A 27,884-nucleotide genomic window follows, 5' to 3' on the forward strand; every position below is an offset into this window, starting at 1 on the left:
TAAAGAAAATGAGAGCTTCAAGACTTGAGACCTAGAAAAGCTAGAAAATTAGATCAGATCAACTAGAGCCGGGTCCTGGAACAAAGAAGCACAAGTAGCCAAGAGAAGAATTGGTCTTGATACCAAAACTACCCCATTTTACAGATGAGGAAATCAAGGCACAGGGAGGTTAGACAACTTATCCAAGGTCTTGCTGACTCAAAAGGCTTATGCCTTTTTCTATTTACCTTTTTCTGCTTCTAGAAATGGGAAAGAATATTGTATATGCTACAAAGAACAACAACTTTTTCTACTAAGAAAGAATATGAAACTAAAGGAACTAGAGTTAGCAAACGACCACAAAATCTGAGCACAAATGTACATAAGTTCAAATGTGTCTAGATAAACTAAGGAGGCAGAAAGAGTTTCCAGTGCCAATTGGTGAAGCTTGTGATAAACTGGGTGCCATCTGCCTCAATCCTAGAGAACATTTGTAACCATTTCAAAGATTTAGCTACGTCTCTCTTCATTTGGAATTTCTGAAATTGAGATTCACTCAAGGTCCACTGTGCACCCTTACAGTGGTAGCTGCTGAAGCAGAAGAAATGATAACGATTTCCTTTGTAAAGAGAGAGTGAAAGAGTTTAACTGCTGTGAACCAAGCGTTATGTACCTCCGCATCTCTCTTTCTCTAGGAACAGGCAAGGAAGTCTCAGGGTAAGGAGCAAGAAAAATGAAAGAAATGGAACGGATTTTTTTTCCCCACTCTCCATCTAAATGAAAAATGTGAAGAGCAAAAAGTATCTCCTCCCCTCTCTGTATCTGTCAGCACATTTCCAGGAGGCCTGGCCACATCCCGGGCACTGGCTGGCTAGGGAGCAGAGACTGACACAGCACATTCGTTCACACTGGAGACCCCGCCTGGGTGGTCTGCTGTTATCCCTTTGATTAAACTCCCAGGCTGGAAGAGCTGGAGTTGCTCCTAATGATAGCTGGGTCCTGCAATCTCACACTTGCCTGCATGGAGAGGGCCAGCGCTCCCTCTGATTCCCTGCCTCCCACTTCTCACCACAAAGCTGGGCTAATTCACCACATTCTTCTGTTCACTAATGGCAATAACCACAAAGGGCTACATCTCTTCAGAGCACTACACTCCCTTCCAGCATGGAGTCAGGCAGAGATAGTGAGACTTCACAGGGAAGCTCAGCACCCTGTTGGCCACCACAGCACTTCTCCTGCCCCCAGTCCAGGTGCAAGATGTTTCTAGAAAACCCTGCCTTCAGGGACATACATATAGATTTCCAAAAGATCTCATCTCCAAAAGATAACCAGCTTCTCTTGGGCCAAGGGAAAGAATTAAATTTGACCTGCTCTCTGCTCAGATTTGTAAGTTATTTGTTGAATGGTTGTAGCTGAGAACATTCATCTCTTTTTATTTCAAGTATACCCGTGCTTGCACAGATTTTCAGAAGTGGCCGCTGCTCACGTGGCAGGGAGAGTTCGATATTTTTATGTGTTTTAGGCTATAAACAAAGTTAAATCACAGCAGAGTACTAGTAACTATACAGGATATGAGCTTCTGTTTTTGCCATACAGATTTCTTAAGAATCTAACCTCTAATGTAAATTCTGAGTCCCTCTACATTTTATCATCAAATATTTGGCTTGTTACAATACTTTGCTTCTTTACCTTTGGCTAGTTCAATGTTCCTCATTATCTTCACCAGCGAGCATGGAGGAAAAAGGAGTGACACTGCCTCATCCTCCAAATCCATCCTCTTCAAGCTACCTGAGTGGTCCAGCTAAAAGGCAAAGCAATTATGTCTCAGAGGATCTCCATCATCTATGAAACAAAGGACAAGTTCCTTCACAGGGCATGAAAGCTCTCCATGAACCAGCCCTTGCCTTCTCGCCCAACTTCATTCCTAGCTAGTCTCTGCTGACTCTCCATCCTGTGACATCCTTAGCCTGTCTCTCGTTTCCCTACATATGCACAAGCACATTTTTATTCCGTAAACTGTTTCTCCCCTTCTGCCATCTACCTGCCTACCTTTAAGATTCAGTTTAGATATAATCTCTTCCAAGAAGGCTAGTTCAGCTTTCTCCCCACTCCCACCCACAAGCTGGGTTTGGGGCCTCTTTCAGTGGTTGTTATTCCCTCAGACTATCTCTGTCATGCATATTCCATGTTATTATTATCATCTGTTTATGTAGCTGCTACCATTACAAGAGAATGAGTTATTTCATGCTGAGGACTATGTGTTATATCATTCCCATGGCTTAGTACCAAAACCTAGAAGACTCGTAAGAGCCTAGCAAAATGTTTTTTAAATACATACATATACACATGCACACACAAACACAATGAAATAAAAAGTTTTACAGGAAATGCCACTAAAAGTTTTAATAGGCTAAGCAGTTGAAATTATAGGCCAAATATAATGATTTTTCAGAAATACCCAACAACTTCAATTGTCTATACTCATCTTCCAAAATAGCACAAGTAATTTAAATTCAACTTTGCTTAGTTAGTAGAATATCTCTTAACTCCTTGCCCAGAAAGCCAATTAAAGATATATCAGAATTTATGCAATATAATGAAATCAATGCTTGGAGAAAAATTCATAGCTTTTATATAGTGAAAAAAAATACCAAGAATGAATGAAAATAAATTAAGCATCTAACTCAAGGTGGGGAGAAATACCAAAATAGTAGAACAAAGCTAAGGAAAGCAGAAAGAAGGAATTAGTAAAGATAAGGCAAGAAAACACTGAATTAGAAAACAATAAAATAGAATGAATAAACATATCCAGAATAAATCTTATTTTTAAAAGGGGAGAAAATACTAATTAAACCTGTTAGAAAAGGGAAAACAAAGAAAAGAAAGCACAAATAGAAAACAGGAATCGAGAATCTGAAAACAGGTAAGAGAAAATAAAAAACATTTAAAGTGATTACTGGACACAAACTTGTTTCTCATAACAGCTAAGTTTAAGTTTTCACACCCTAACTCCAGAGAGAAGAGCAGAACTCTCACCACTTTCTGACTGGAAATCCACCTCTTTCCAGAAAGCTACAGACATTGTATCACTTGACTCAGTGAGTAAGAAACTAAAGTAAATTTCTTTTTAAACATAACTAGAGAAAAAGGGAAACTGTTGGTAAACAAATATACCAGAATCTATACTGAACCATTATAACATGCTATTAGTTATTTACCAGAAAAAGAATAATCAATGACAGAATTTTCCAAATTCCAAATTAAGGAATCACTTCCTCTGAAGGGAAAGGGTTGAACAACCTATAATTGAGCTTTGCAACAACAAAGTACGGAGGGTGGGGGGAAGTGGGGATGGTTAATGGGTACAAAAATATAGTTAGCATGAATAAGATCTAGTATTTGATAGCACAACAGGGTGACTACAGTCAACAATAATTTATCGTACATTTTAAAGTAACTAAGAGTATAACTGGATTGTCTGTAATACAAAGAAAGGATAAATGCTTGAGGTGATGGATACCTTTATCCTGATATGATCAACACACACTATATGCCTATATCAAAATATCTTATGCACCCCAGGAGATTGGCCTTGTTGGCTGCATGGGAAATGGGTGAGGTCTGCCACTGCTGGCTTTCCCCTACTTCCCTGGTGACCTGTATGACGCAGCAGGGGCAGCCATAATCCCCCTGAGAAAGTAACTCCATGGGCCTGAGAACCATACCCCCATCCCCCACAGCAGCCACAGCAAGCCCTGTCCAAGGAGAGTCTGAGCTCAGGCACGCCTAACTCTGCCCCAACCTGATGGTCTTTCTCTACCCATCCTGGTAGCTAAAGACAAAAGACACAATATCTTGGGAGCTCTATGGCCCTGCCCAGCACCTGAGAAACTTGAATACTTATCCAGGCAACCTTAGGGCAAGCTTCTATCAGCTGATGCTCTCTTGAAAGCGCCACCTCCTGGCTGGAGGCCAAAAAACCACTACCACAACCAGCATTCAAGAAAACCAGCTCACGAAACAAAACTACAACAAAGGATCCTCACAGAGTCCACAGTGTTCACTCCCCTGCTACCTCCACCAGATTAGGTGCTGGTAGCCATGGCTGAGAGACCTGAAGATGGATCACATCACAGGACTCTTCACAGAAACTTGCCAGTACCAGCCCAGAGCCCAGCAGCTCTGTTGGGGGGCTAGACCCAGAAGGGCAATAATAATCACTGCAGTTTGGCTCTCAGGAAGCCCCATCCCTAGGGGAAGAAGGAGAATACCATATCAAGGAACCAAACAGTGGGACAAAAGAATCTGAACAGCAGCCCTTGAACCCAGATCCTCTGATACAGACTACGCAGATGAGAAGGAACTGGAAAAACAATTCTGGTAATATGACAAGACAAAGTTCTTTAACACTCCCAAAAGATCATACTAGCTCACTAGCAATGGATCCAAAGAAGAAATTTCTAAATTGCCAGAAAAAGAACTCAAAAGGTCGATTATTTAGCTACTTAAGGAGGCACCACGGAAAGGTGGAAACCAATTTAAAGAAACTAAATAATAATAACAATAATAATACAAGATATGGACAAAAAAATCTCCAGGGAAATAGAGACCATCGATAAAAAACAATCATAACTTCTGGAAATAAAAGACACACTTAAAAAGATGCAAAATACACTGGAAAGTTTCAATAATAGAATCAAAAAAGTAGAAGAAAGAACTTCAGAGCTCGAAGACAAGGTTTTTGATTAACCCAATCCAACAAAGACAAAGAAAAAGGAATCCCCAAAAATGAACAAAGCCTCTAAGAAGTTTGGGATTATGTTAAACGACCAAACCTAAGAATAACTGGTGTTCCCAAGGAAGAAGAGAAATCCAAGTTTGGAAAATTTATTTTGGGGGAATAATTGAGGAGAACTTCCCTGGCCTTGCCAAATATCTAGACATCCAAATAGGAAAAGCTCAAAGAACACCTGGGCAATTCATCGCAAAAAGATCATCACTTAGACATATAGTCATCAGGTTATCTAAAGTCAAGACAAAGGAAAGACTCTTAAGAGCTATGAGGCAAAAGCATCAGGTAACCTATAAAGGAAAACCTGTTAGATTAACACCAGATTTCTCAGCAGAAACCCTAAAAGCTAGAAGGTAGTGGGGTCCTATGTTTAGCCTCCTTAAACAAAACAATTATCAGCCAAGAATCTTGTATCCAGTGAAACTAAGCTTCTTAAATGAAGGAAAGATAAAGTCTTTTACAGACAGACAAACAAATGCTGAGAGAATTAGCCACTACCAAGGCAGCACTACACAAACTGCTAAAGAAAGTTCTAAATCTTGAAACAAAACCTCAAAATACACCAAAATAGAACCTCCATAAAGCATAAATCCTACAGGGCCTATAAAACAATAACACAATGCAAAAATCATCAGGTCTTCAGGCAATAACTAGCATGATGAACAGAATAGTGCCTCACATCTCAATAATAATGTTGAATGTAAATGGCCTAAATGTTCCCCTTAAAAGATACAAAATTTGCTGTCTTTAAGAAACTCAACTAACATATAAGTTCAAGAAACTCACCTAACACATAAACTCACATAAACTTAAGCACATGAAATATTCCCCAAGACAGACCATAAGATAGGCCACAAAATGAGTCTCAACAAATTTAAGACAATCAAAATTACATCAAGTACTCTTTCAGACCACAGTGGAATAAAATTGGAAATCAACTCCAAAAGGAAGCCTCAACACCATGCAAGTACATGGAAATTAAATAATCTTCTCCTGAATGGTCATTGGGTCAACAATGAAATCAATATGGAAATGTAAAAATTCCTTGAGCTGAATCATAACAGTGACACAACCTATCAAAATCTCTGGGACACAGCAAAAGTGGTGCTAAGAGGAAAGTTCATAGCATTAAATGCCTACATCAAAAAGCCTGAAACAGCTCAAACAGACAATCTAAGGTCACATCTCAGAGAACTAGAGTAACAAGAACAAACCAAACCAAACCAAAACCCAGCAGAAGAAAACAAATAACAAAGATCAAAGCATAACTAAATAAAATTGAAACAAAAAAACCCGATACAAAAGATAAACGAAACAAAAATCTGGTTCTTTGAAAAAAAAAAAAAAATTGATACACCACTAGCAAGATTAACCAAGAAAAGAAGACAGAAGATCCAAATAAACTCAATTAGAAATGAAACAAGAGATAGTACAACCAATACCACAGACATACAAAAGATCACTCAAGGCTACTATAAACACCTTTATGTGCACAGACTAGAAAACCTAGAGGAGATGGATAAATTCCTGGAAATATACAACCCTTCTAGACTAAACCAGGAAGAAATAGAAACTCTGAACAGATAATAACAAGCAGCAAGATTGAAATGGTAATTTAAAAATTGCCAATTAAAAAAAGCCCAGGACCAGATGGATTCACAGCTGAATTCCATCAGGCATTCAAGAAGAATGGAGACGAATCTTATTGAAACTATTCCAAAAGTCAGAGAAAAAGAGAATCCTCCCTAAATAATTCTATAAAGCCAGTAACACTCTAATACCAAAATCAGGAAAGGACATTAACAAAAAAAGAAAACTACAGACCAATCTGTTTGATGAATATAGATGCAAAAATCCCAAACAAAATTCTAGGTTGGTGCACAAGTAATTGTGGTTTCTGCCACTAACCTAATCCAACAGAATATCAAAAAGATAATCCCCCATAATCAAGTGGGTTTCATACCAGGGATGCAGGCATGGTTTAACATACGCAAGTCAACAAATGTGATATACCACATAAACAGAATCAAAGACAAAAATCACACGGTCATGTCAATAGACACAGAAAAAGCATCCAACAAAATCCAGCACCCCTTCATGATTAAAACCCTCAGCAAAATCGGCATAAAATGGACATACCTTAGGGTAATAAAAGCCATCTATGACAAACCCACAGCCAACATTATACCGAATGTGGAAAAGTTGAATATATTCCCCTTGAAAACTGGAACAAGACAAGAATGCCCATTTCACCACTTCTATTCAACATAGTTCTAGAAGTCCTAGCCAAAGCAATCAGACAAGAGAAATAAAGGGCGTTCAAATCATTAAAGAAGAAGTCAAACTGTTGCTGTTTGCCAATATGATCATATACCTAGAAAACCATAAAGGCTCATCCAAAAAGCTCCTAGATCTAATAAATTCAGTAAAGTTTCAGGATACAAAATCAATGTACACAAATCAGTAGCACTGCTATACACCAACAGCCACCAAGCTGAGAATCAAATAAAGAATTTAACACCTTTTACAACAGCTACAAAAAATAAAATAAAATACTTAGGAATATACCTAACCAAGGACTTGAAAGACCTCTATAAGGAAAACTACAAAACACTGCTGAAAGAAATCATAGATAACACAAACAAATGGAAACACATCCCATGCTCATGGATGGGTAGAATCAATATTGTGAAAATGATCACACTGCCAAAAGCAATCTACAAATTCAACAATTTAATACATCATCATTCTTCACAGAACTAGAAAAAACAATCCTGAAATTCATATGGAACCAAAAAAGAGCCTGCATAGCCAAAACACGACTAAGCAAAAAGAACAAATCTAGAGGCATCACATTACCCAAATTCAAACTATACCACAAGGATATAGTTACCAAAACAGCATGGTACTTGCATAAAAACAGGCACATAGACCAATAGAACAGAATAGAGAACCCAGAAATAAAGTCAAATACTTAACAGCCAACTGATCTTTGACAAAGCAAACAAAAACATAACCTGAGGAAAGGACACCCCATTCAACAAATGGTGCTGGGATAACTGGCAAGCCACATGTAGAAGAATGAAACTGGATCCTCATCTCTCACCTTATACAAAAATCAACTCAAGATAGATGAAAGACTTAAATCTAAGACCTGAAACCATAAAAGTTCTAGAAGATAACATCAGAAAAACCCTTCTAGACATTGGCTTAGGCAAAGACCTCATGGCCAAGAACCCAAAAGCAAATGCAACAAAAACAAAGATAAATAGATATAATTTAATTAAACTAAAAAGTTTCTGCAGGCAAAAGAAATAATCAGCAGAGTAAACAGACAACCCACACAGTGGGAGAAAATCTTCACAAACTGTACATCCGACAAAGGACTAATAGCCAGAATCTACAAGGAACTAAAAAAAAAAAAATCAGCAAGAAAAAAACAATCCCATCAAAAAGGCTAAGGACATGAATAGACAGTTCTCAAAAAAAGATACACAAATATCCAACAAACATATGAAAAAATGTTCAACATCACTAATTATCAGGGAAATGCAAATCAAAATCACAATGCAATACTACCTTACTCCTGCAAGAATGGCCATAAAAAATCAAAAAATAATAGATGCTGACATGGAAGTGGTGAAAAGGGAACCCTTTTACACTGTTGGTGGGAATGTAAACTAGTACAACCATTATGGAAAACAGTATGGAGGTTCCTTAAAGAACTAAAAGTAGATCTACCATTTGATCCAGTAATCCCACTACTAGTATCCACCCAGAGGAAAAGAAGTCATTATATGAAAAAGATACTTGCACATGAATATTTATAGCAACACAATTTGCAACTGCAAAAATATGGAACCAGTCTAATGTCTACCAATGAGTAGATAAAGAAAATGTGGTGTGTATATATATACACCATGGAATACTACTCATTCATAAAAAGGAACAAAATAATGGTATTCTCAGCAACTTGGAGGGAGCTGGAGCCCATTATTCTAAGTGAGGTAACTCAGGAATGGAAAACCACACATCATATGTTCTCACTTATAAGTAGGAGCTAAGCTATGAGGACACAAAGGCACAAGAATGATATAATGGACTTTGGGAACTGAGGGGAAGGGTGGGAGGAGGGCGACGAATAAAAGACTGCACATTGGTTACAGTGTACACTACTTGGGTGATAGGTGCACCAAAATCTTGGAAATCACCACTAAAGAGTTTATCCATGTAACCAAACACCACTGATTCCCCAAAAAAACCTACTGAAATCAAAAAAATCGTATGCACCCCATAAATATATACATCTACTATGTACCCACAATAATTTTTGAAAAACTACTAAAAAGTACACTTCATCTAAAAACTTGTTTCTAACCAAATTAGAAGCCATTTACTACTGAAAGCCTTTTATGGTTGAAATAACAATATTTTCCACATATATTGCATTTACAGGTTTTGCATAATATCCTCATGACCCTGTTGTATTTTCCTCATAAATCAATGAAGACCCTGAGGTTAAGAGAAGTTGAGTGAACTGCTCAAGATCACACAGCTAGTCAGTGGCAGGAGAACAGTGGAGTGAATTGCCCAAGATCATACAGCTTGTCAGTGTCAGGAGAAGAGTAGAGTGAACTGTCCAAGATTACACAGCCAGTCAGTGTCAGGAGAAGAGTTGAGTGAACTATCCAAGATCACACAGCTAATCAGTGGCAGAACAGTGGCATGAACTGTCAAAGATCATACAGGAGTCAGTGTCAGAATAACAATGGAGTGAACTGCTCAAGATCACACAGGAGTCAGTGGCAAGTCTGTGGATGGCTAATCCAGCTCTTTCTCCACTACTCCATCCTGCTTATTACATCCTACAGCACCTCCCTCAGTACTGTACCAAGCACTGACCACCCTACTACCAAGACTCTAAAAGTTAACACTGACATCTAATGGCAAGTTCATATCCCTACAAACCAGTCTATTGGACTTCTAACTCACTGGCACTGAAGTTCTTTATAGACAAAAAAAAATGAACTGAAGGGGGATGACTTCCCAATCAGGATACAGTCACCTTGGATTCCCACAAGATTAGGATCTTTTCACTTTGTAGGCTTTGCAGTCTAGCAAACGATAGGAGCTAGAAATAGGTAAGCACTATTTTTTTTTTTTTTACTACAATCACAAAATCTGAATGTCTTGGTGCTCCTAGCTGTCCATTTATAAACTGGAAACATATAATCTAGTTAGTGACCCAATGATAAAAGTGTAGCAGAGCGCTGGCCTTTCCCGTCTCATAGCCACTTAATTGGAAAATTTCTTCCCATCGTATCTTGGTATCCCATTCCCTCTTCCCATCATTCTGTCACTAAAATCTAACTATCCAACTCCCTCCAAGAATCAACGTTGTTCTTGTAGCGTTCTTTGCTTCCTATTTCACATTAGGACTTCTTTACTCCCTTCAAACAACTAAGGATTTGAGAAAGACAATAATTACTGCTTCACATGCTGGGATGAGGCTGAAGTAAAACTAAGTCCATGAGACGCTTAGCTTTAGTTTTGGTCCTAAATTTTATACAGAGAAGTAGGGTACCACCAGGGAGCAGTGTGTTGCCTACTTTTAGCATGTACTTAAAGTAATTTTCAGCTTCACTTTTTTCGAGACTTGATTATCACTACAGAGTTACTACCAATTAAGGAATTTGGCACATCAGCAACATAACAAAATATAACTGTGGAGTTAAATTACGATAATTCCTTTAAAGGACTTTGATGCCATTTAGCATTAAAGAATAAGAGATATGGCTTTTCCTTCAATTAAACACCACAGGGATAACCAGCAAGAAGGACAAAGAGAACTCACAAAGCTCTTGAAAGTGCCATCTACCTTCACTGTGTTGCAAGATTGTTAATATCTATATAGCATAAGGACAATATCCTGTTATTTATTTCTATCCACCCAGCTTGTTGAATGACCTTGATCACATAACTTCTTTCAGCCTCAGGTCCTCCCATCTGTAAAATGGGGAGAATGATATTATATTGGATAAGGGTATAATAAAATATGAAATTAATCAGTTACCCATAAAACATCCTGAGATCATGAAATAAAAGGCAGTACAGAAAAAAAAAATTTTTTTAAGGGTAATGTTATAAAATTCTGGTAAAAAGATTTATAAGACTAGAACTCAGTGGAAAATTTTACCAAAGAAAAGAACTTATTTTTAAAGATCCTTTAAAATTATATTTACAGATGAACATTCAAGTCTGTTTATCCATGAAATAGGTACATCATATCCAGTAGCAGACTGACTTACTTCACAATGCCTGTAACAGAAAGTTATTTTCTTTAAATTTGAAGAGGAAACACTTGATCCTTTAGCTTGAAACTAACTATTAATATTACTCATTCAAGAGGCATCAGTATATGGGAATAGTAAAGACAGGGAAAGACAAAGTACCCTGTCACTAATTCTATCCTCAGGTCCAAAGAGCTCTTGGGCACCCCAGACCATCCGTACCTGCTGGGTGAGGAGGTTGATGTGGCTGGATGGAGAATACTGTCTCGCTGCCTGCTTCTCGGCTAGCCGCTGAAGTTCAGCTGTAACCATACTTTGGTTGTATCGTTTGCTATACAAAGAAGCATCTTCTCCCTCTTTTTGTGTTTTGGCTATTCCTGAATGATGCTTGTTTAGATAGCACGATCCTGCTAAAACGGAGAAAAGTTTTCACTCATTTAGGAAACAAAGCCCTGAAAAAAAAATAGGATAATGACAGAAATCTCAGGTCAACAGATACTTTACTGAACCCTAGGGATCTTTAATAACATAGGAGAAATAAGCCATCTTCAAATGATCACAAAAATAAGTGGTTACCATAACCTAGAAACTCTTCCTATTACCAAACTGCCACATGCATTATTTATTAATGTGTTTTTGCTTATAATGAAAGTTTCACAAAGAATAATTTTCATTACATGTAATGGGGAATAACCAATCCTAGAATTTGCTAATCTTACTGAATAAAAAATATATCTTTGAAACTCATTATAATTCTTATTTGTTTTTCTTGTTATGTAACTATACTTGTCAACAGTCTGTGGCATCCACTGTCAAATCATCCATAATAGAAAGCTCAAAAGGGAAACGGGGATAAAAGCAAAATGGAGTATAATGAGAAAAATAACAATAACCTTGTATTTTCAAACGGCTGATTTCCCTTTCAGATTTAAATTTTCTTCTTTCAACTGTAATATCACAGCATTCTATTATTTAAGCATTGAAATTCTGGCAAAAAAATTACTTAAAATCAAGATTCAGCTGAGCACGGTGGCTCATGCTTGTAGTCCTAGTTACTTGGGAGGCTGAGGCAGGAGGATCGCTTAAGCCCAGGAGTTCAAGGTTACAGTGAACTATGATCATGCCACTGCACTCCAGCCTGTGTGACAGAAAGAGAACCCGTCTCTAAAAATAAAATAAAATAAAAGTTCACATTTTCCCTGATTGTAAAAGTCACCTCTTTGAAAAAAATTTTTAAACTCAGAAAAGTAGAAATAACATAACCTATTTCCTTTCTGTCTTTTTAAAATTAACGCTAATATAACAGTGATCATTCTGCATATACAACTGACTTTCTAAATCTGTAACTTTTTCATGTTTACTATATTATTTAGTACATACAAAATATTTATAATGCTGTATATATAGTTATAAGCATACTGTAATGAACACCTGTGAGCTTAATACCCAACTTAGGAATTACATTATCAACAATATGCACTAACCTATGTGCTTGTTCCTCCCCATTCCTAATCTCCCCTTATCAATCATTCTTTTTTTAAAAAACAAAAAGTTTTATCAAATATATTTGTGTGCATATACATATACAAACAAAATACCAGAAAACTTTGCTTGTCTTTGAGATCTACAAAAATGGTATCCTACTATAGATATTTCCTGGGACTTGCTCTGTTATTCAACACTACTCTTCCAAGATTTATCCTAGCTAAATATAGCTGAAAATCATTCATTTTCCTTCCTGTCTGGCATTCCATTTTGTAAACACACCACAACTTATTTTTCTATTCCCCTATCAATGGCTCTTGTGGTTATTGCAAGCATACTGCCATTATAAACAATGCAGCCATAAACACTCTTGCATACATCTGCTGGCACACATGTAGAAGAGCTCCTCTTGTATATGCCCAGGAGAGGAATTGTTGGGTCACAAAGTATATAAATTTTCAAGTTTATGTAGTAATACCAAAGTGGTTTTTTGTTTTGTTTTGTTTTGTTTTTTTGAGACAGAGTCTTGCTCTGTCGCCCAAGCTGGAGTGCAGTGGTGTGATCTCGGCTCACTGCAAGCTCTGCCTCCTGGGTTCACGACATTCTCCCGCCTCAGTCTCTCAAGTAGCTGGGACTACAGGTGCCCGCCACCATGCCCAGCTAATTTTTTTATTTTTTATTTTTAGTAGAGACGGGATTTCACAGTGTTAGCCAGGATGGTCTCAATCTCCCAACCTTGTGATCGGTCCGCCTTGGCCTCTCAAAGTGCTGGGATTACAAGTGTGAGCCACCACACCCGGCCCCAAAGTGGTACTTTTTTACACTCCAACAAACAAAAGAAAAACATCCCTGGGCCGGGAACGGTGGCTCACACCTGTAATCCCAGCACTTTGGGAGGCTGAGGCAGGAGGACCACTTCAGCACAGAAGTTTGAGACCAGACTAGGCAGCAAAGTGAGATCTCTTCTCTACAAAAAATTAGCTGGGTGTGGGACATGGGCCTAGAGTCCCAGTTACTCAGGAGACTGGTGTGAGGATTGCTTAAGCCCTGGGAGGTCAAGGTGGCAGTGAGCCATGATTGCACCACTAAACTCCAGCATGGGTAACAGAGTGAGACCCTGTCTCAAATTTAAAAAAGAAAGAAAATTCCTGTTGATCTATAGCCTCTTCAACACTTAGTATTGTCAAATGTCTTAATAATTCCCATTGTAGTCTTCATGTACCTGATTAATAATGATGTTGAACATGTTACCTCTTTTCTGGTATCATTTTTCTATTGGGCTATCTTTTTCTTATTGACTTATATGACTTGTGCTTTTGTTTTTACTTTTGCTCCATACCATAAGTTCTTAATGATGGTTTCCTTTATTTTATTATTTTATTTCATTATGGAAGTTTTACATCTGAAATTGATTTTATACATGGTGTGAGGCAGGGATCTAATTTCATCTTTCTCTGTGGGGATAACCAACAACCAACCCCAGAAGCATTTATTGAGAAATCTCTCCCTTTCCTCTGATCTACAATGCCATCTCTGTCATACATCAAAGTTCCATCTTCCTGTGTGATTGTTTCTAACTTTCTATTCTGTTCCACTGGTCAATCTGTCTACACATTTGCCAATACCACACTGTCTTAAGTATCAGACCTTTATATTAATAAGGTGCTCCTCCACCTTGTTTTTCTTTTTCAGTAGGTTCTCACTATTCTTGGCTCTTCACCTTTCTATTATCATTTTAGAATAGGCTTACCAAATTCAATGACACACTTATTGAGATTTTGGTTGGAAATGTATTGAATACAGAGATTAATGTGATGAAAATGGAAACTTTGATGATATTGAGTCTTCCTATGCATGTACGTGGTATATTTATTTAAATTCAATTATTTAAATTTTCATTTATTTATTTAAATTTTTGTTAATCTCTAATATCTATGTCTTTCAATGTAGTCTTATAAAACTTCCTTTCTTTTCTAAATGTATTCCTAGGTGACACAGCTTTTATGCTATTATTAGTGATATTTTTAAAAACATTTTTATTGGTGGTGATGGCTGTAAAATAATGTGACTGTACTGAATGCCACTGAACTTAAAATAGTTCAAATGGTAAATTATATGCTATTTACATTTTGTTACAATCAAAAAAATTGTTTTCTAACACTTCTGGCAAGTAATTTTGAAAGCAATTAACTTTTTAATATTAATCTTATGCTAAAATAACTATTTCTAAAATGTATCTGTAATTATTTTGTTTTCTATGTAGACAATGTATTATCTGCAGTTATACAATTTTGTTTCCTCTTTTTTGATGCTTATGCTTACACTTGATCTTAACCAAAAGGCCAAGAAGTGATGATCCTTATGCTTATAATTTCTTTTTCTTATCTTACTATGTTGGTTCTGATCTCCAGTAAAACACTGGACAGAAGGAATATTAGTGGGCATCCTTACTTGTTCTTAATGTTAAAGAGAATGCTTTCAACGTTTCCTTATTTAGACTGATAGCTCTAGTAGGTTTTTGGCAGATACCCTTTTACAGGTTAAGGGAGTCTCCTCTTCCTAATGAGCTGAGAGTTATCATCATGAATGAGTACAGAATTTTATCAAATTTTTTTCTGCATGTACCATGACGAAGAATATGGTTTTTTCTTTAATCTATTATATTAATATGGTGAAAGATATTTATAGGTTTACTAACGTTAAACCCCTCTTACATTCCTTGAATAAACTTGCTCATGGTGTACTATTTCTTTTAGATGTTGCTAGAGTTGATTGGCTTTTATTTTGATTCAAATTTTTGCATTTATGTTCATAAACAAAGCCAGTCTGTAATTTTCCTTTTTAATACTTTCCTTAACTGGTTCTATTATTAAGATAAAACTAGCCATACAGAATAACTTGAGGAAAAGTATCTCTTTTTCCACACTCCAGAAGAGTTTTTTAAAATATATTAAAATTATCTACCTCTTGAAAGATTAGAACTTACCCATAAATCTAGGCCTTATGTTTTCTTTAAGACTTTCAACTACTGTATCACTTATTTTAATGCTTATAGGACTATTCAGATTTTCTTCACCTTCTTGAGTCAATTTTACATAAGTTATAGTTTGTATGAGTTTGGTCCATTTTATGTAAGCTTTCAATTTTATTGGAATAAAGTTAACAAGATTATTTTTGTCATTTTGGGTGTATTTATATTTTCTATGTCTGCTTTTCTATTCCTTATATTATTTACCCATGTCTTCTTTATTATTTCTTTATCCTTTAGATTTATGATAGTTGTTTTTATAATGTCTAAAGCCAGACATTTAGCACATTAATTTCCAGCCTGTCTTCTTTTCAAATATAAGTTATTTATTTATTTATTTATTTATTTATTCATTCTTAGAGATGGGATCTTGCTATGTTGCCCAGACTGGTCTCAAACTCCTGTGCTCTAGGAATCCTCCTGCCTCAGCCTCCCAGGGAGCTGGGACTACAGGTGCACACCAACTATAATTATTTAAGCCAGTAAATTTCCCTTCAAATACTAATTTGCATTGCTCTCTACTTATTTGGACATACAACTTTTCATTATCATTCAGTTCTAATACTTAATAATTTACTTCCATTAGGATTTCTTCTTTGACTCTTAAATTTTGAAATACATGGGGGTTTCTTCTATATCTTTTTGTTACTGGCTTTCAACTTAATTGCAGTGTGGACAAAGAATGTGGCTGTGTGATACCAAGTCTCTGCAATTTGTTCTCTTGTTTATGATGTAGGATATGACAGATTTTTATAAATATACCATGTATGCTTGAGGTGTTTTGTCTAATTATTGGGTGCACAGTCCTATATATTATAAATAAATAAACTTATCTCCTTGTTCAAATCCTCTTTATCCTTTCTGCATTTTAAAAATCTGTTTAGTGTATTAATAATTAATAGAAGTATGTGGAAATCACCCACTAAGACAGTGGATTTATACATTCTTCATGTGGTTGTTTCCATTTTTGTGTTACATATTTGGAGGCTATTTTATTATTTGCAGATACTTTTAGAATTGTTAAACTTTTGACTGAACTGAACTTTTTGTCATTATGTAGTTACTCCTTATCTGTAAGAAAGTTTTATATCTTCAAGCCTGTTTTAGCACGCATTAATGCAACCATACCAGCTTTCTTCTGGTTGGTACTTACCTGGTGTTTCTTTCTTCAATTTTTTACTTTTAAACATTCTGTGTCCTTAAACTTAGGTGTGCCTCTGGTAAGCAGCATATAGTTGGATTTTTCTTTAACTTTAAAAATCTGTCAAGTTTAACCTATTTATGTTTATTTGATTCTTGATATATTTGGACTTGATTTACCAGGTTTTTTGTTTTGTTTTTAGTAGTTGGACACAGAGTCTTGCTCTCTTGCCTAGGCTGGAGTACAGTGGCGTGATCTTGGCTCACTGCAACCTCTGCCTCCTGGGTTCAAGTGATTCTCTTGCCTCAACCTCTTGAGTAGCTGGGACTACAGGCCGGAGCCACCACGCCTGGCTGATTTTTGTATTTTTAGTAGAGGTTGGGTTTTACCATGTTGGCCAGGCTGGTCTTGAACTCCTGACCTCAAGCGATCTGCCCATCTCGGCCTCTGAAAGTGCTGGGATTACAGGCGTAAGCTACTGTGCCCGGCCAATTTACTATGTTTTAAATTTCTATTTATCTTGCTTTTTCTATGCTTCTTGCTTGCATATACCTAAGTTTCTGCATGTTTTTTATCCGCAATTCATTTTTCTTCTCCCCATAAGATTAGAATTTATACTTTCATTCTTTTAGTGATGACCTTTGAAATTTGATGCTGTATATTTAACTTTAAAAAGTCTATAGTAAAATAAAATCTTACTCTTATTCCCAAAGCATTCAATTACCACAGAAAAATTTAACTCCAATCAATTACAGGCTGTTGTAAATTACATTTTTTTGTCCGTATATTGCCGTCTACTACTGTTTAATCCATTCAGAAAATGTTCTCTGACTACAGTGGAAATAAGCTACAAACCAATTATAAAAATACAGAATCCCAACTACCTGAAAATTAAATAATATATTTATAAATAATCCAAGAGTCAAAAAAGAAATTGCAACAGATATCAGAAAATATTTATGAACTGACCAACTTCTTTTGCTCCCTATCCTTTTCTTGGAAAGGATCAAAAGGGAGGGTTTTGAAAAAGTTTTTCTGATAACACAGGCCACCGAAGACAATGATCTTACTGAATTTCTTACATGGGGAAAAAACAGTTCAAACCAGAACATTACTGATCATTACTATTACTGATTTTAGAAAATTAAATCACAACAACAATGATTACCCAGAATTAGCAGAGATATATACAAATGTGTATAGTCATATTTATGACTTATTAAAGTGGACCATTTAATATCTCTGACTCAAGCTGTCTATTAAAATATCCATTTCATTTGAAATCAGGTATTAAGAAATATAGACTGGCTATTTATAAAACATGTCTTAGCTGTAACTCACCTTAACATAGCTATTACTAGTGTTTAAATCTTGACTGATGTTAAGATACTCCCCACATTGATCCACAGATAATAATCCTATCAAAATCCCATCTGCCTTTTCTTGAAGAAATTGACAAGCTGATCCTAAAATTCATATGAAAATGCAAGGGATCCAGAACAGCCTAAACAATCTTGAAAAAGAAGAGTGAAGTTGGAACAATCATCCTTGGTGATTTCAAAACTTACTCTAATGCTGTAGCAATAAAGACAACGTGATATTGGCATAAAGTCAGCCTTATAGGTCAATGGAATAAAACTGAGGCCTTAAAAATAAACCTTTACATTTATAATTAATTGATTTTTGAGAAGAGTGCCAAGACAATCCCATGGGGAAACAATACTCTTTTCCACAAATGATGTTGATATAACTGAATATCCACATGCAGAAGAATGAAGTTAGACCCTTACATCATACCATACAGAAAAATTAACTCAAAATGGACAAAAGACCTAAATGTAAGAGCCTAAACTATAAAACATAATTGGGGCTGGGCACAGTGGCTCATGCCTGCAATCTCAACACTTTGGGGAGGCCGAGGTGGGCGTATCACAAGGTCAAGAGATCGAGACCATCCTGGCCAACATGGTGAAACCCCGCCTCTACTAAAAACTACAAAAATTAACTGAGCATGGTGGCATGTGCCTCTAGTTCCAGCTCCTCGGGAAGCTGAGGCAAGATAATTGCTTGAACCTGGAGGCGGAGGTTGCAGTGAGCCGAGATCATGCCACTGCACTCCAGCCTGGCGGCAGAGCAACAATCCGTCTCAAAAAAAAAAAAGGAGGAAATCTCTGTGTCACTTGATTAGGCAATAGTATTCCAGATAAGATTAAAAAAATCACAAGTGACAATAGAAAAAAACAGATAAATTGGACATTATTAAAATCTAAAATTTTTTGTGCTTCCAGAAAGTAAAAAGGTAACCATCAAGTAGGGAAAAAATATTTCTAAATCCTATCTGACAAAGGGCTCTTATCCAGAGTATATAAAGAACACTTACATTCAACAATAAAAATGAAAACATACCAATATCTGAAAGGGCAAAGAATTTAAAAGACATTCCTCCAAAGAAGATATATAAATACCCAATAAGCAAATGAAAAGATATTCAGCATCATTAGCCATTAGGTAAATGCAAATCATGACCACAAAAAAGAGATACTATTTCATACCCATTAGGATGTGAAAATCAAAAACAGAGATCACTCATAGTAATGGCAAGGACACAGAGAAACTGGAACCCTCAAACATTGCTGTTAGTAAAAGGGCAAAATCACTTTGGAAAACAGTTTACAAGTTCCTCAAAAAGAGGAAATACAATAAGTTTTCATACGAACCAACAATTCCACTCTAGCTATACACTCAAGAGAAATAAAAACATATGTCCACACAAAAACTTACAAACAAATGTTCATAGCAGCATTATTCATAATGGCCAAAAGGTATAAACAAATCAAATGCCTGTCAACTGACTAATGGCTAAACAAATTGTGGTATATCCATACAATGGAATATTATTCAGCCATAAAGGGAATGAAGTTCATGCTACAACGCGGATGAACCTGAAAAACATTATGCTAAGTGAAAGCAGCCATTCACAAAACACCACCTATTATGACTTTACTTATATAAAATGTCCAGAATAGAAAGCGGCCATTCACAAAAGACCACCTATTATATGATTTTACTTATATAAAAATGTCTAGAATAGACAAATCTGTAAAAACAGAGAAGTAGATCAGTGGTTTCCAGGGGCTAGGGGGAGGAAGAAACAGACAGTGGCTGCTAACAGGTATGGGGTTTCTTTTGGAGATGATGAAAATGTTCTAAAATTAGATAGTGGTGTTGGTTGAACAAGTCTGTGAATATATAAAAAAAACCCCACTGAATTGTACACTTTAAAAGGGTGAATTTGATGGAATGTAAATTATATCTCAATAAAGCTGTTATTAAAAAAAAAAGAAGGACAAATTTGACAATATAGGTCTATTTCAGTTAAAATGATAAATCCTATTCTAAGAATTCTTTGGTTATTTATTCAAGTCATTCTCGTCTTAAAAACTAACTTGTCTGATGTTGGGAATAACTATTTGAAGCACAGAGAATGCACAGAGCACACTCATAGGTCTATGGTTAACAGGAAATCTGTTGACTAGGCTGTAGGCTCCTAGTGAGCAGAAGCCTTGTCAGATTCATCTCTTTATCTCCAGTACCTAAAAGAAGTCCTGTTTCCTCTTGCGTCAATGAATGCATGCTACTGGATGCAATGCAAGCCTTCTTTAGTCACATCAGAACAATGCAGTGTGTGTCCCTTTCCATTTCAAAATTTAAAAAAAGGCAAAGGGAAGAGATCACATTCTTTCTTTATTGGGGCTGGGGAGGAGCTCACATTGTGGACCATCTTTCGTTCTCTCACTCACCTGCCTTTGCTGAAGAGGGACGAGACAGTTTCTGGCTATAGATGTGTGCAGCACTTTGGAAGGAAGAAAAGGAGCCAATGGTGTGACTTCCTGATCGACAGCGAGGCAGGCCAGCAGGGCTTGGGATGTTCTGTGTCCCAGGATGTAGGGAGGGAGAAGCACTGGCAGAGACTGTGTTCAGTAAAATTGTTGGCTGGTGAGGCATGCTGGGGATAGCTGAAGGAATTTGAGATAAAGAAGAATGGTGGCCAGGCCCTGGAGAAAGGTCTGAGGTTGTAACAGATGACAAATGGGTGTTGGGAATTTTCTGCAGAGTAGCAGTAGGACCAGAGAAAGGAGCAGACGAAGAATTGGTATAAACTAATTTTGCCTCTTTTTCTGCTGAAGTGGTAAATCCTATTAAAAACAAAACAAGACATCATTTTAGAAAAAACAAACATACAATCTCTATAAAACAAATATTTTTAAAACATAAACATCACAATAATCTTGGCATGAAACAGGAATCATGAAATACAGACTTTAATGAGTATTCATCATAAACTTAATGATTTTTGCCTACCAGAAACAACTTGGCAATAGAAATAGGAATTTACTTTTATTCCTTTCTAAAAGCTGGAGTTGGGACTACCACTATGAAACAGAGCAGGCATGTTTTACACATGTTAGGACATCAAGATGAAGTCTCCACTAGTAACAGCTAATTCCTCTCCCCCTTCTCTTCAAGCTTCTAGGAAAAAAGAATTTTTTCTAATTTCTCACTCAGAAACTAGAATTTCTAAACTCAGAATTTCTAAACTTAAGAAAATGAAAAAGTCTTTGGAAGGAAAACAGCTTATCAATAGATAAGAGAAAATTCTAAGGGAAAAGGAAAAACAAAAAAAAATATTTCTTTGAGGTAATGTTCCATGCTTTAGAAATATTTAATATCTGATGACTATTTTCTTCTTTTAGGGAATTATCAGAGAGCAGTAAATCTAGGTAGGTTTGAAATCACTCACGAGATAATTTATCAGAGTGAATTTCTGTTGCCTGTTGCTGTTTAGGCGGCTTCATTTTCGCTTCTTCCATTATAGTCTCAGGGTGATCTGAAATAAGAAATACTGAGCTTGGACTCTCCTAAAATCAATTGCAAGTCCGTTGTTCTATACATAATTTTATTTCCAAAAATATAACACAACTGCTAATCAATGCTGGGAAACATGGCACATCTCATCACATTTTTCCAAAGATGGAGACACCCACAGCCCTATGGAGTGGGCAACCAATTAAATGATTCCCAGCTATTCCAAATCCCAGCTACAGTTAACGGAACCAGGGAAAGGTACCTAAACCCAGGGCAGCCATCCACACACAGCCAACAAGCTAGGGCTTATCTGGAAAAATAATAATAATAATAAGGGCGGTCAGATGCTTATGCCAGGAATTCAGACGGAGGGTTCTAAGAGATCACGTTGGTTGGTGGTAGCCCCTGGAGCCAAGAAGTTATAATATGTATGGAGCAGCGAAGCTACCCCAAGACAGCAAGAGCGGTCCCACTATTTCTTGGCGTAATACCTGGATACTACGATGGCTCTGTCTCTTAAACTCTTCAGTTTTACTGGAGATAGGCTGATCAGTATATTCAATAATAGAATCACTCTAATCAATTTTGACATTAATAACTAATTTTTTCTCCACTACAGAATTTTGAAACAGAATAGCCAAAGCTAATTACATATAAAAATATTCCAAAATCTTTGTCAAGGGCTAGAATCATACAAAAACTTAAGAAAGGCCATTTTATACATCATCTTTCAGAGTGAAAGAATAAAGACACATGAATTTTCTCCCCTCCGTCGCCAATAGCAGTGGTAACACTGTCACACACTCGTTTGTTCATGTTTGAAATGAGTCCAGATACTATACTATCAAATGTCATAATGTTGTTTCCTTGACTGAAGCCTTCCTACTACCCTTAATAGGTTTCCTAGTTATCCTTAATAGGTTTACATAGGTATGGATCTTACGTAAAGGTAATCCCTTAAAACACAAACCCTAGAAATTTGAATGACCTATCAGTACAAAAGATATTGCCACTACATGCTGTTAGGGCTTCCACATTACTGCCAGGGGAGAAGTTACTAGATGAATGTCCATCTAGGCCCCTACCTCCCCAAATTAGCACACTTTTCTCTATTCCAACCTTATTACAAGAATTCCTTTGTCTCCCTTAGCCAAAACTCTTATAGGAGCTTTTCAGAGCTTCTGCCAGCTTTCTTCTTCTATTCACTCACCCAATTTTATCTACCAGACAATAAACTTTATAAAGTTAAAGACTGTGACAGTCCTGGTCATTGTATCTCTAGCAACCATGAAAGTGCCTAACACATAATAGGTGCTAAGTAAAAAAAGAAGTATAGAAGGAATGAATGAACAGGTGAATGACGTTAGAAAAACTCAAAGAAAAGGGCTGGATTCAGGACTTCCAGTAATACAATAATTCAATTATACAGTCAGTTAAACAAGCTCATGTGGATTGGCCTAGGAACCAAACCAGTTTTTAAAACATCAACACTGTTTCTTTAGGAAAATTCAGTCTACATTTTAAATGACCAATCTTCCTGGCTATTTCCACATTAGGTTATCATAACCTTAAGAGCAGGGAAGAAGTCTCCATCTTGGAATCTAGTACTTAGCACACTGACAAAATCAGTAGGTTGATTACCTAAGCCTTAGGCTTCCATCTAGGTTTTAAGTTAACTACATTTAAAGCACAGAGCTTTGTTTATAACAGAATGTCACTGCTATTTTTTTTTTTTTTTTTATCATGGTGACGTGAGCTAGACAGCCACATCCATACTCAATTCCAAAATCCCCGACCATGGAATTCCCCAGCAGTAACAAGTTTTAGAAACATGTAGGGGCCTTCTGGATTATAACAATAGCTGAGGAAAGCTAATGGCATGTCAGGCTTGGAACCAAGTATAATAGATATCCCACCAGGTATGGAACAGCCCGACAAAACAAAGAATTCTCCTGTCCAAAATGCCAATGATGTTAAGTTAGAGAAAGTAATAAACTTGACAAGAGTCAGAAATAATCATTAAGAGAGATAGAAGAGAATATTAAGAGCACAAACTTTGAGTCAGGCAGACTATGGATCAAATTCCTTGTCCCTGCACGAAAAAGAATAGCCTTGGTCAAGTTACTGAGTCTCTTTTAGCTTAGTTTCTCATCTGTAAAGAGGTTTTGTAGTAGCGCCCACTCTACGTGGTTTTGGGAAGTAAAAAATAAGACCATGTCCAGCAGATAGAAAGATAAGTGTTCACTAAATACCAGCTATTATTAGCTTTTCTTGAAAAGCTCTCTGTTGTTAATTGCCATGAAAAAAAAATCAGACCATGCCCCTCTTCTGCTTTTAGGACAAAAAGTACTGTCCCCCATTCTCCACCCCCTCCCCATGCTGCAAAGTCTCATTACCTTGGAGACTATTAGTGCTTAGCCAACACATTATTCCTCATTCTCCTTTGCATTTCTCATTTCCTCACTTGTTCTTATTTTTCATTAACTAACCAGCATACTTACCACCTTTTGCCCCACTATCAGAATAACTGTTGTTGTTCTTAGAACTTTTAGAGTGAGTCCCCAGGAAGACACTAGCAGACTTGTTCTTTTGGGTATAAAAAGTCAACACCTCCTCCAGTTCAGCCTCACTGAAATGAGGAGAAAAAGTATGGTCAGACAGGAAGCTATTCTGGAAAATCTTTCCACCAGATTTTATTATGAAAACAGAGCAAGCTGGAAAAGGGAAAAATGAAAAGCACAAGCTGAAAATTCCCTATTAATAGGTGGTTAAAATAAAATATAAATGAAAGCAATCTAAAAAATTTAAAGCATAAGGTTTTATTCATTCCACAGTGAATTTTCTAGATCTACACTGTCTAATATGGTAGCCACTAGTCAGTCATATGTAACTATTTAAATTCAAATTAAATTAAATTAAAGATTCTTTTCCATAAACTAGCCACACTTCAAGTGTTCAGTAGTCACCCACAAAAAGTTCTATTGGACAGCCACATTTGAGAACAGGCAGCAACCAACTACACACTGTAGGCTAAACCTGACCAGTGACTTGTTTTTATGGCCCCCAGCCAAAAATTTTAAAAAATACATTTAAAGAATATGCAAAACAACAACTACAACAAGAACAACCACCACCACCACCACCACCACCACCACCGCCACCCATATGCAGCCCACGGAGTCTGAAATGTTTATTATCTGGCCCTTCACAGTTTGTTCAGTTCACTTCTAGATAACTGAAGTATCTTCACTTAAAGAGCCACTTGTCATTTTCATTGCCTAAGTCAAAAATAAGGAAATCCACCAATAACCATAGAATTCCCTAACCATCTATATAATGCATGAGGCTAAGGTAGATCATCTCTAAATCACTTCAAAGTACTGAAATTATATGCTCTTTATGAATAGCCACAAAATAGAAAGTATAAGAAAACAGATGAGGGGCCAGTAGATTCTTCTAGTGAACATATCACACACATGGACTTTAATCTGTAGCAGCTTCTCAATGGCCTTTTTCTTTTCTTTTCCTTGAAGCTTGGCTATGTTCTAGAAAAGTGGCTATTAAGTGAAGTATGCCTGCATTATCACAGAGAACCTATATCCCATCTTCAGAAAACACACTCTAACCAGAACCTAGAAACCAGCTTTATGAATCTCAGCGTAAACCCCAAAGTCTCCAAAGTAGCCAAATGCCACAAGAAAAGTTTCTCAAGTAACTATCAAAGATCTACAGCTGAGGTTGCAAACCTCTGCCTGTCAGTGTGTTTTATTTGGCCCTTCACAGAATACTGAAAGGCAAAGGTTATGGCTGGTCAAAATACAAGCTGCTTTATATCTGTCTCATCCTTTGCCCACTTCATAATTTATGTTTTCCTGTCTGACTCCGGCACGTATTTGAATTTACCAGCCCTGAAAAGCATCCATGTACTCAAACCAAACTTAATAAAAGAAGAACTTTACCACATTATTTCCCAAAAATCAACACCCAATCCACATTCAGAAGTAATTATGTTCCAATGCATTTTATCTCCAAATCTATAGAATTAGTTAACCGTATATATAATTCATTTTTTAGTATCCAGTTAGAGTTGCTTGGGAAATAGTGTTCTTTTAAAGTCTGGGTTTTTTTAAATATATATTTTAGGGATTTTGAAGATCCTTAGGATAAACCTGAAAATTATCTTTTTTTTTTAATCCTTTTCTGTTTTCATAATGTTAATGAGAGAAACTGTTTCTATACCTGTTTTATCAATCATATTACTTAAGACTCAAAAATATCAACAAGTAACATCATACAATTATGGACTCCTACAAAATGATATATTTGTTTGCTGTAAAGCGTATGATAGTGAGGTCTGAAAAAGGTATTAAACAAAGATCATATTATGCTGGTGATTGATAAGCCCCTACCCGTACCTCATTTAACTTCACAAATCAACATAGGGTAGATTTTCTACTGATTTTCTCCCTATTTGTGACTTTGACAGTTGAAGCCTAAGTAATGGGGTTTATGGTTTTTTTATCCTATTTTATTTTAATGGTTTTGCACATCTCTCTATTTAGAAAAAAATTCTCCAGTGTAAGTTTTACAAGATTTAAAATTGAGTGCCTTTGTTATCTCTTCCTTTGTAAGCCAACATAAATGGACAAAATGGCTTGGCTGACTTTTATCAAGATAGAGAGATGAATACTGAGATTTTCCATTTCTAAAGGCTAACCCTAAGCATGAAGAACTTGTTCTATTTTATATAAATTAGGTGTAACCCTCACAGAGTGGAGAAATTGCAAATTCCTCAACCTATTCAATGTAGGCAAAATTTGGTCATTTCCACTCCATGAGTAGGTCAGGGATAAATTCAGACCCAGTAAATATGAGATGCCTCTAACTTCAACTTTCCAAAGGGCTCTCTTGTGATTTCAAGAGATGTGTACTGTGAAGGCTGTCTAGAACTACAGTCCTGCTACCCAGCAGTAATGTTTTGATAACTGAAGCCATGAAAACAGCAACATAATTGGCTAAGATATGGAGAGGCCAAGTCTATAAAATGTTTTCTCCTTCTGAGAATGATTTCTTTTTTCTTCATTTAGAGACAGGGTCTCACTATGTTGCCCAAGCTGGCCTTGAATTCCTGGGCTCAAGCAATCCTCCTGCCTCAGGCTCCCAAGTAACTAGGACTAATGCGGTGTGCCACTGTATCCAGCTTTAAGAGTGATTTCATTCACATCCATGTGTCAGAAACAAAGGAATGCTGGTATTCAATCAGCAGTATGGAAGATGGAATAAGACAGCTTTAATTAATCAAGAATGTCTTCTACCTTGCTTGTCTGATGAACTCTTGAAAGTTTTCCATATTCACCCCATCCTCTTCTTCTTCTTCAACTTTCTTCTTTGATTTCTTTTCAGCCATTTGTTCTGTTTCCTACCCAGTGCCCAAACCCCACAGAAAAACAACAAGATAAAACTGACTCCTAATAAATATGCACTTCATCATGTACTTTCAATAGCCTTGACTTAATCTGTCCTTATAATAAAGACATTTAATTCTTGTATGTACTTTTGCTACCTATAAATGTGATATATTACTTTTGGCCATGATTTTGTAAAACACGGTGAAATTCCCAAGTAAAAGTTGCAGAATGAATATAAATTTTAATCATGTTTTTACTTTCTACTTACACAGCACATTGACTAAAGAGCTTTTTATAGTAGCTTAGTAATATCTACGATCACCCTTGTAGCTTTAACAATATGACAACAGACACAGTATTTTGTTCCAATTAGGAAAGACAGATCTTGGAAGGTACTCTTATACCAGCTTCCATATTGAATAAATTCTTCACTTATATAAGACATAACAAAATTCTCAACAGATCTGGAGTAAACTGTGTCTATGAGTTTGGTGTACTGACATTCTACTAACAATTCCATGCAACTTTAGAAAAGCCATTTAAATTTCTGTCAGCTTTTCCTTCTGCAAACTGACCAAACCTCCCAAACCCAAACACCCAAAATCATATTTTTAATGCATTCTGAGATCCTGGGATATAGAAGAATGCTTTGTAAAATATTCTAATTAAATAGTATATCTCTTGGGCTTGACTGTAAAATTCTGTAACTGTATAAAATGTTTTAAAGATGAAAGTATAACTTGCTCAAGAAAGAATATGTCATCGTATTCAATCCACAGCTCAAATTTGTTCTCAAATGGTCAATTTGCCACTTTCTACAGGCACTAACAACCGTGCAGACTCACACAGCCTAGGATTCATCTCACTGCTCAAATGGAATCTGCCTTTTGGTAAG

General features: G+C 36.5%; 3 protein-coding genes across 16 annotated transcripts in view; 1 reads left to right on the forward strand and 2 right to left on the reverse strand.

Annotated features, from left to right (window-relative positions):
- The window catches only part of IFT43 (intraflagellar transport 43), a 315,828-nt gene that overhangs the window by 279,926 nt on the left and 8,018 nt on the right, over positions 1–27,884 (reverse strand). The gene's annotated exons all lie outside the window — the stretch shown is intronic.
- TTLL5 (tubulin tyrosine ligase like 5) overlaps positions 1–27,884 on the reverse strand; it is a 291,140-nt gene that overhangs the window by 150,077 nt on the left and 113,179 nt on the right. For 9 of the 14 annotated variants that reach the window (XR_007727547.1, XM_050798672.1, XM_050798670.1 and 6 more), the window contains 5 exons: positions 26,897–27,000; positions 24,083–24,210; positions 21,517–21,603; positions 20,516–20,911; positions 11,284–11,471 (listed from right to left, as the gene is read on the reverse strand). Coding sequence is in view for 12 of the 14 variants with exons in the window: in XM_050798672.1 (XP_050654629.1) it covers positions 11,284–11,471; positions 20,516–20,911; positions 21,517–21,603; positions 24,083–24,210; positions 26,897–27,000 (903 nt within the window). In the remaining 2 variants the exon portion in view is untranslated. Of the gene's footprint in view, positions 1–1,668; positions 1,781–11,283; positions 11,472–20,515; positions 20,912–21,516; positions 21,604–24,082; positions 24,211–26,896; positions 27,001–27,884 lie in introns of all 14 variants that reach the window. The other 5 variants (XM_050798671.1, XM_050798669.1, XM_050798667.1 and 2 more) reach the window with 2 other exon arrangements.
- The window catches only part of ACYP1 (acylphosphatase 1), an 820,450-nt gene that overhangs the window by 56,616 nt on the left and 735,950 nt on the right, over positions 1–27,884 (forward strand). The gene's annotated exons all lie outside the window — the stretch shown is intronic.

The sequence above is a fragment of the Macaca thibetana genome, chromosome 7 (assembly GCF_024542745.1).
Source record: "Macaca thibetana thibetana isolate TM-01 chromosome 7, ASM2454274v1, whole genome shotgun sequence".
NCBI lineage: Eukaryota > Metazoa > Chordata > Mammalia > Primates > Cercopithecidae > Macaca > Macaca thibetana.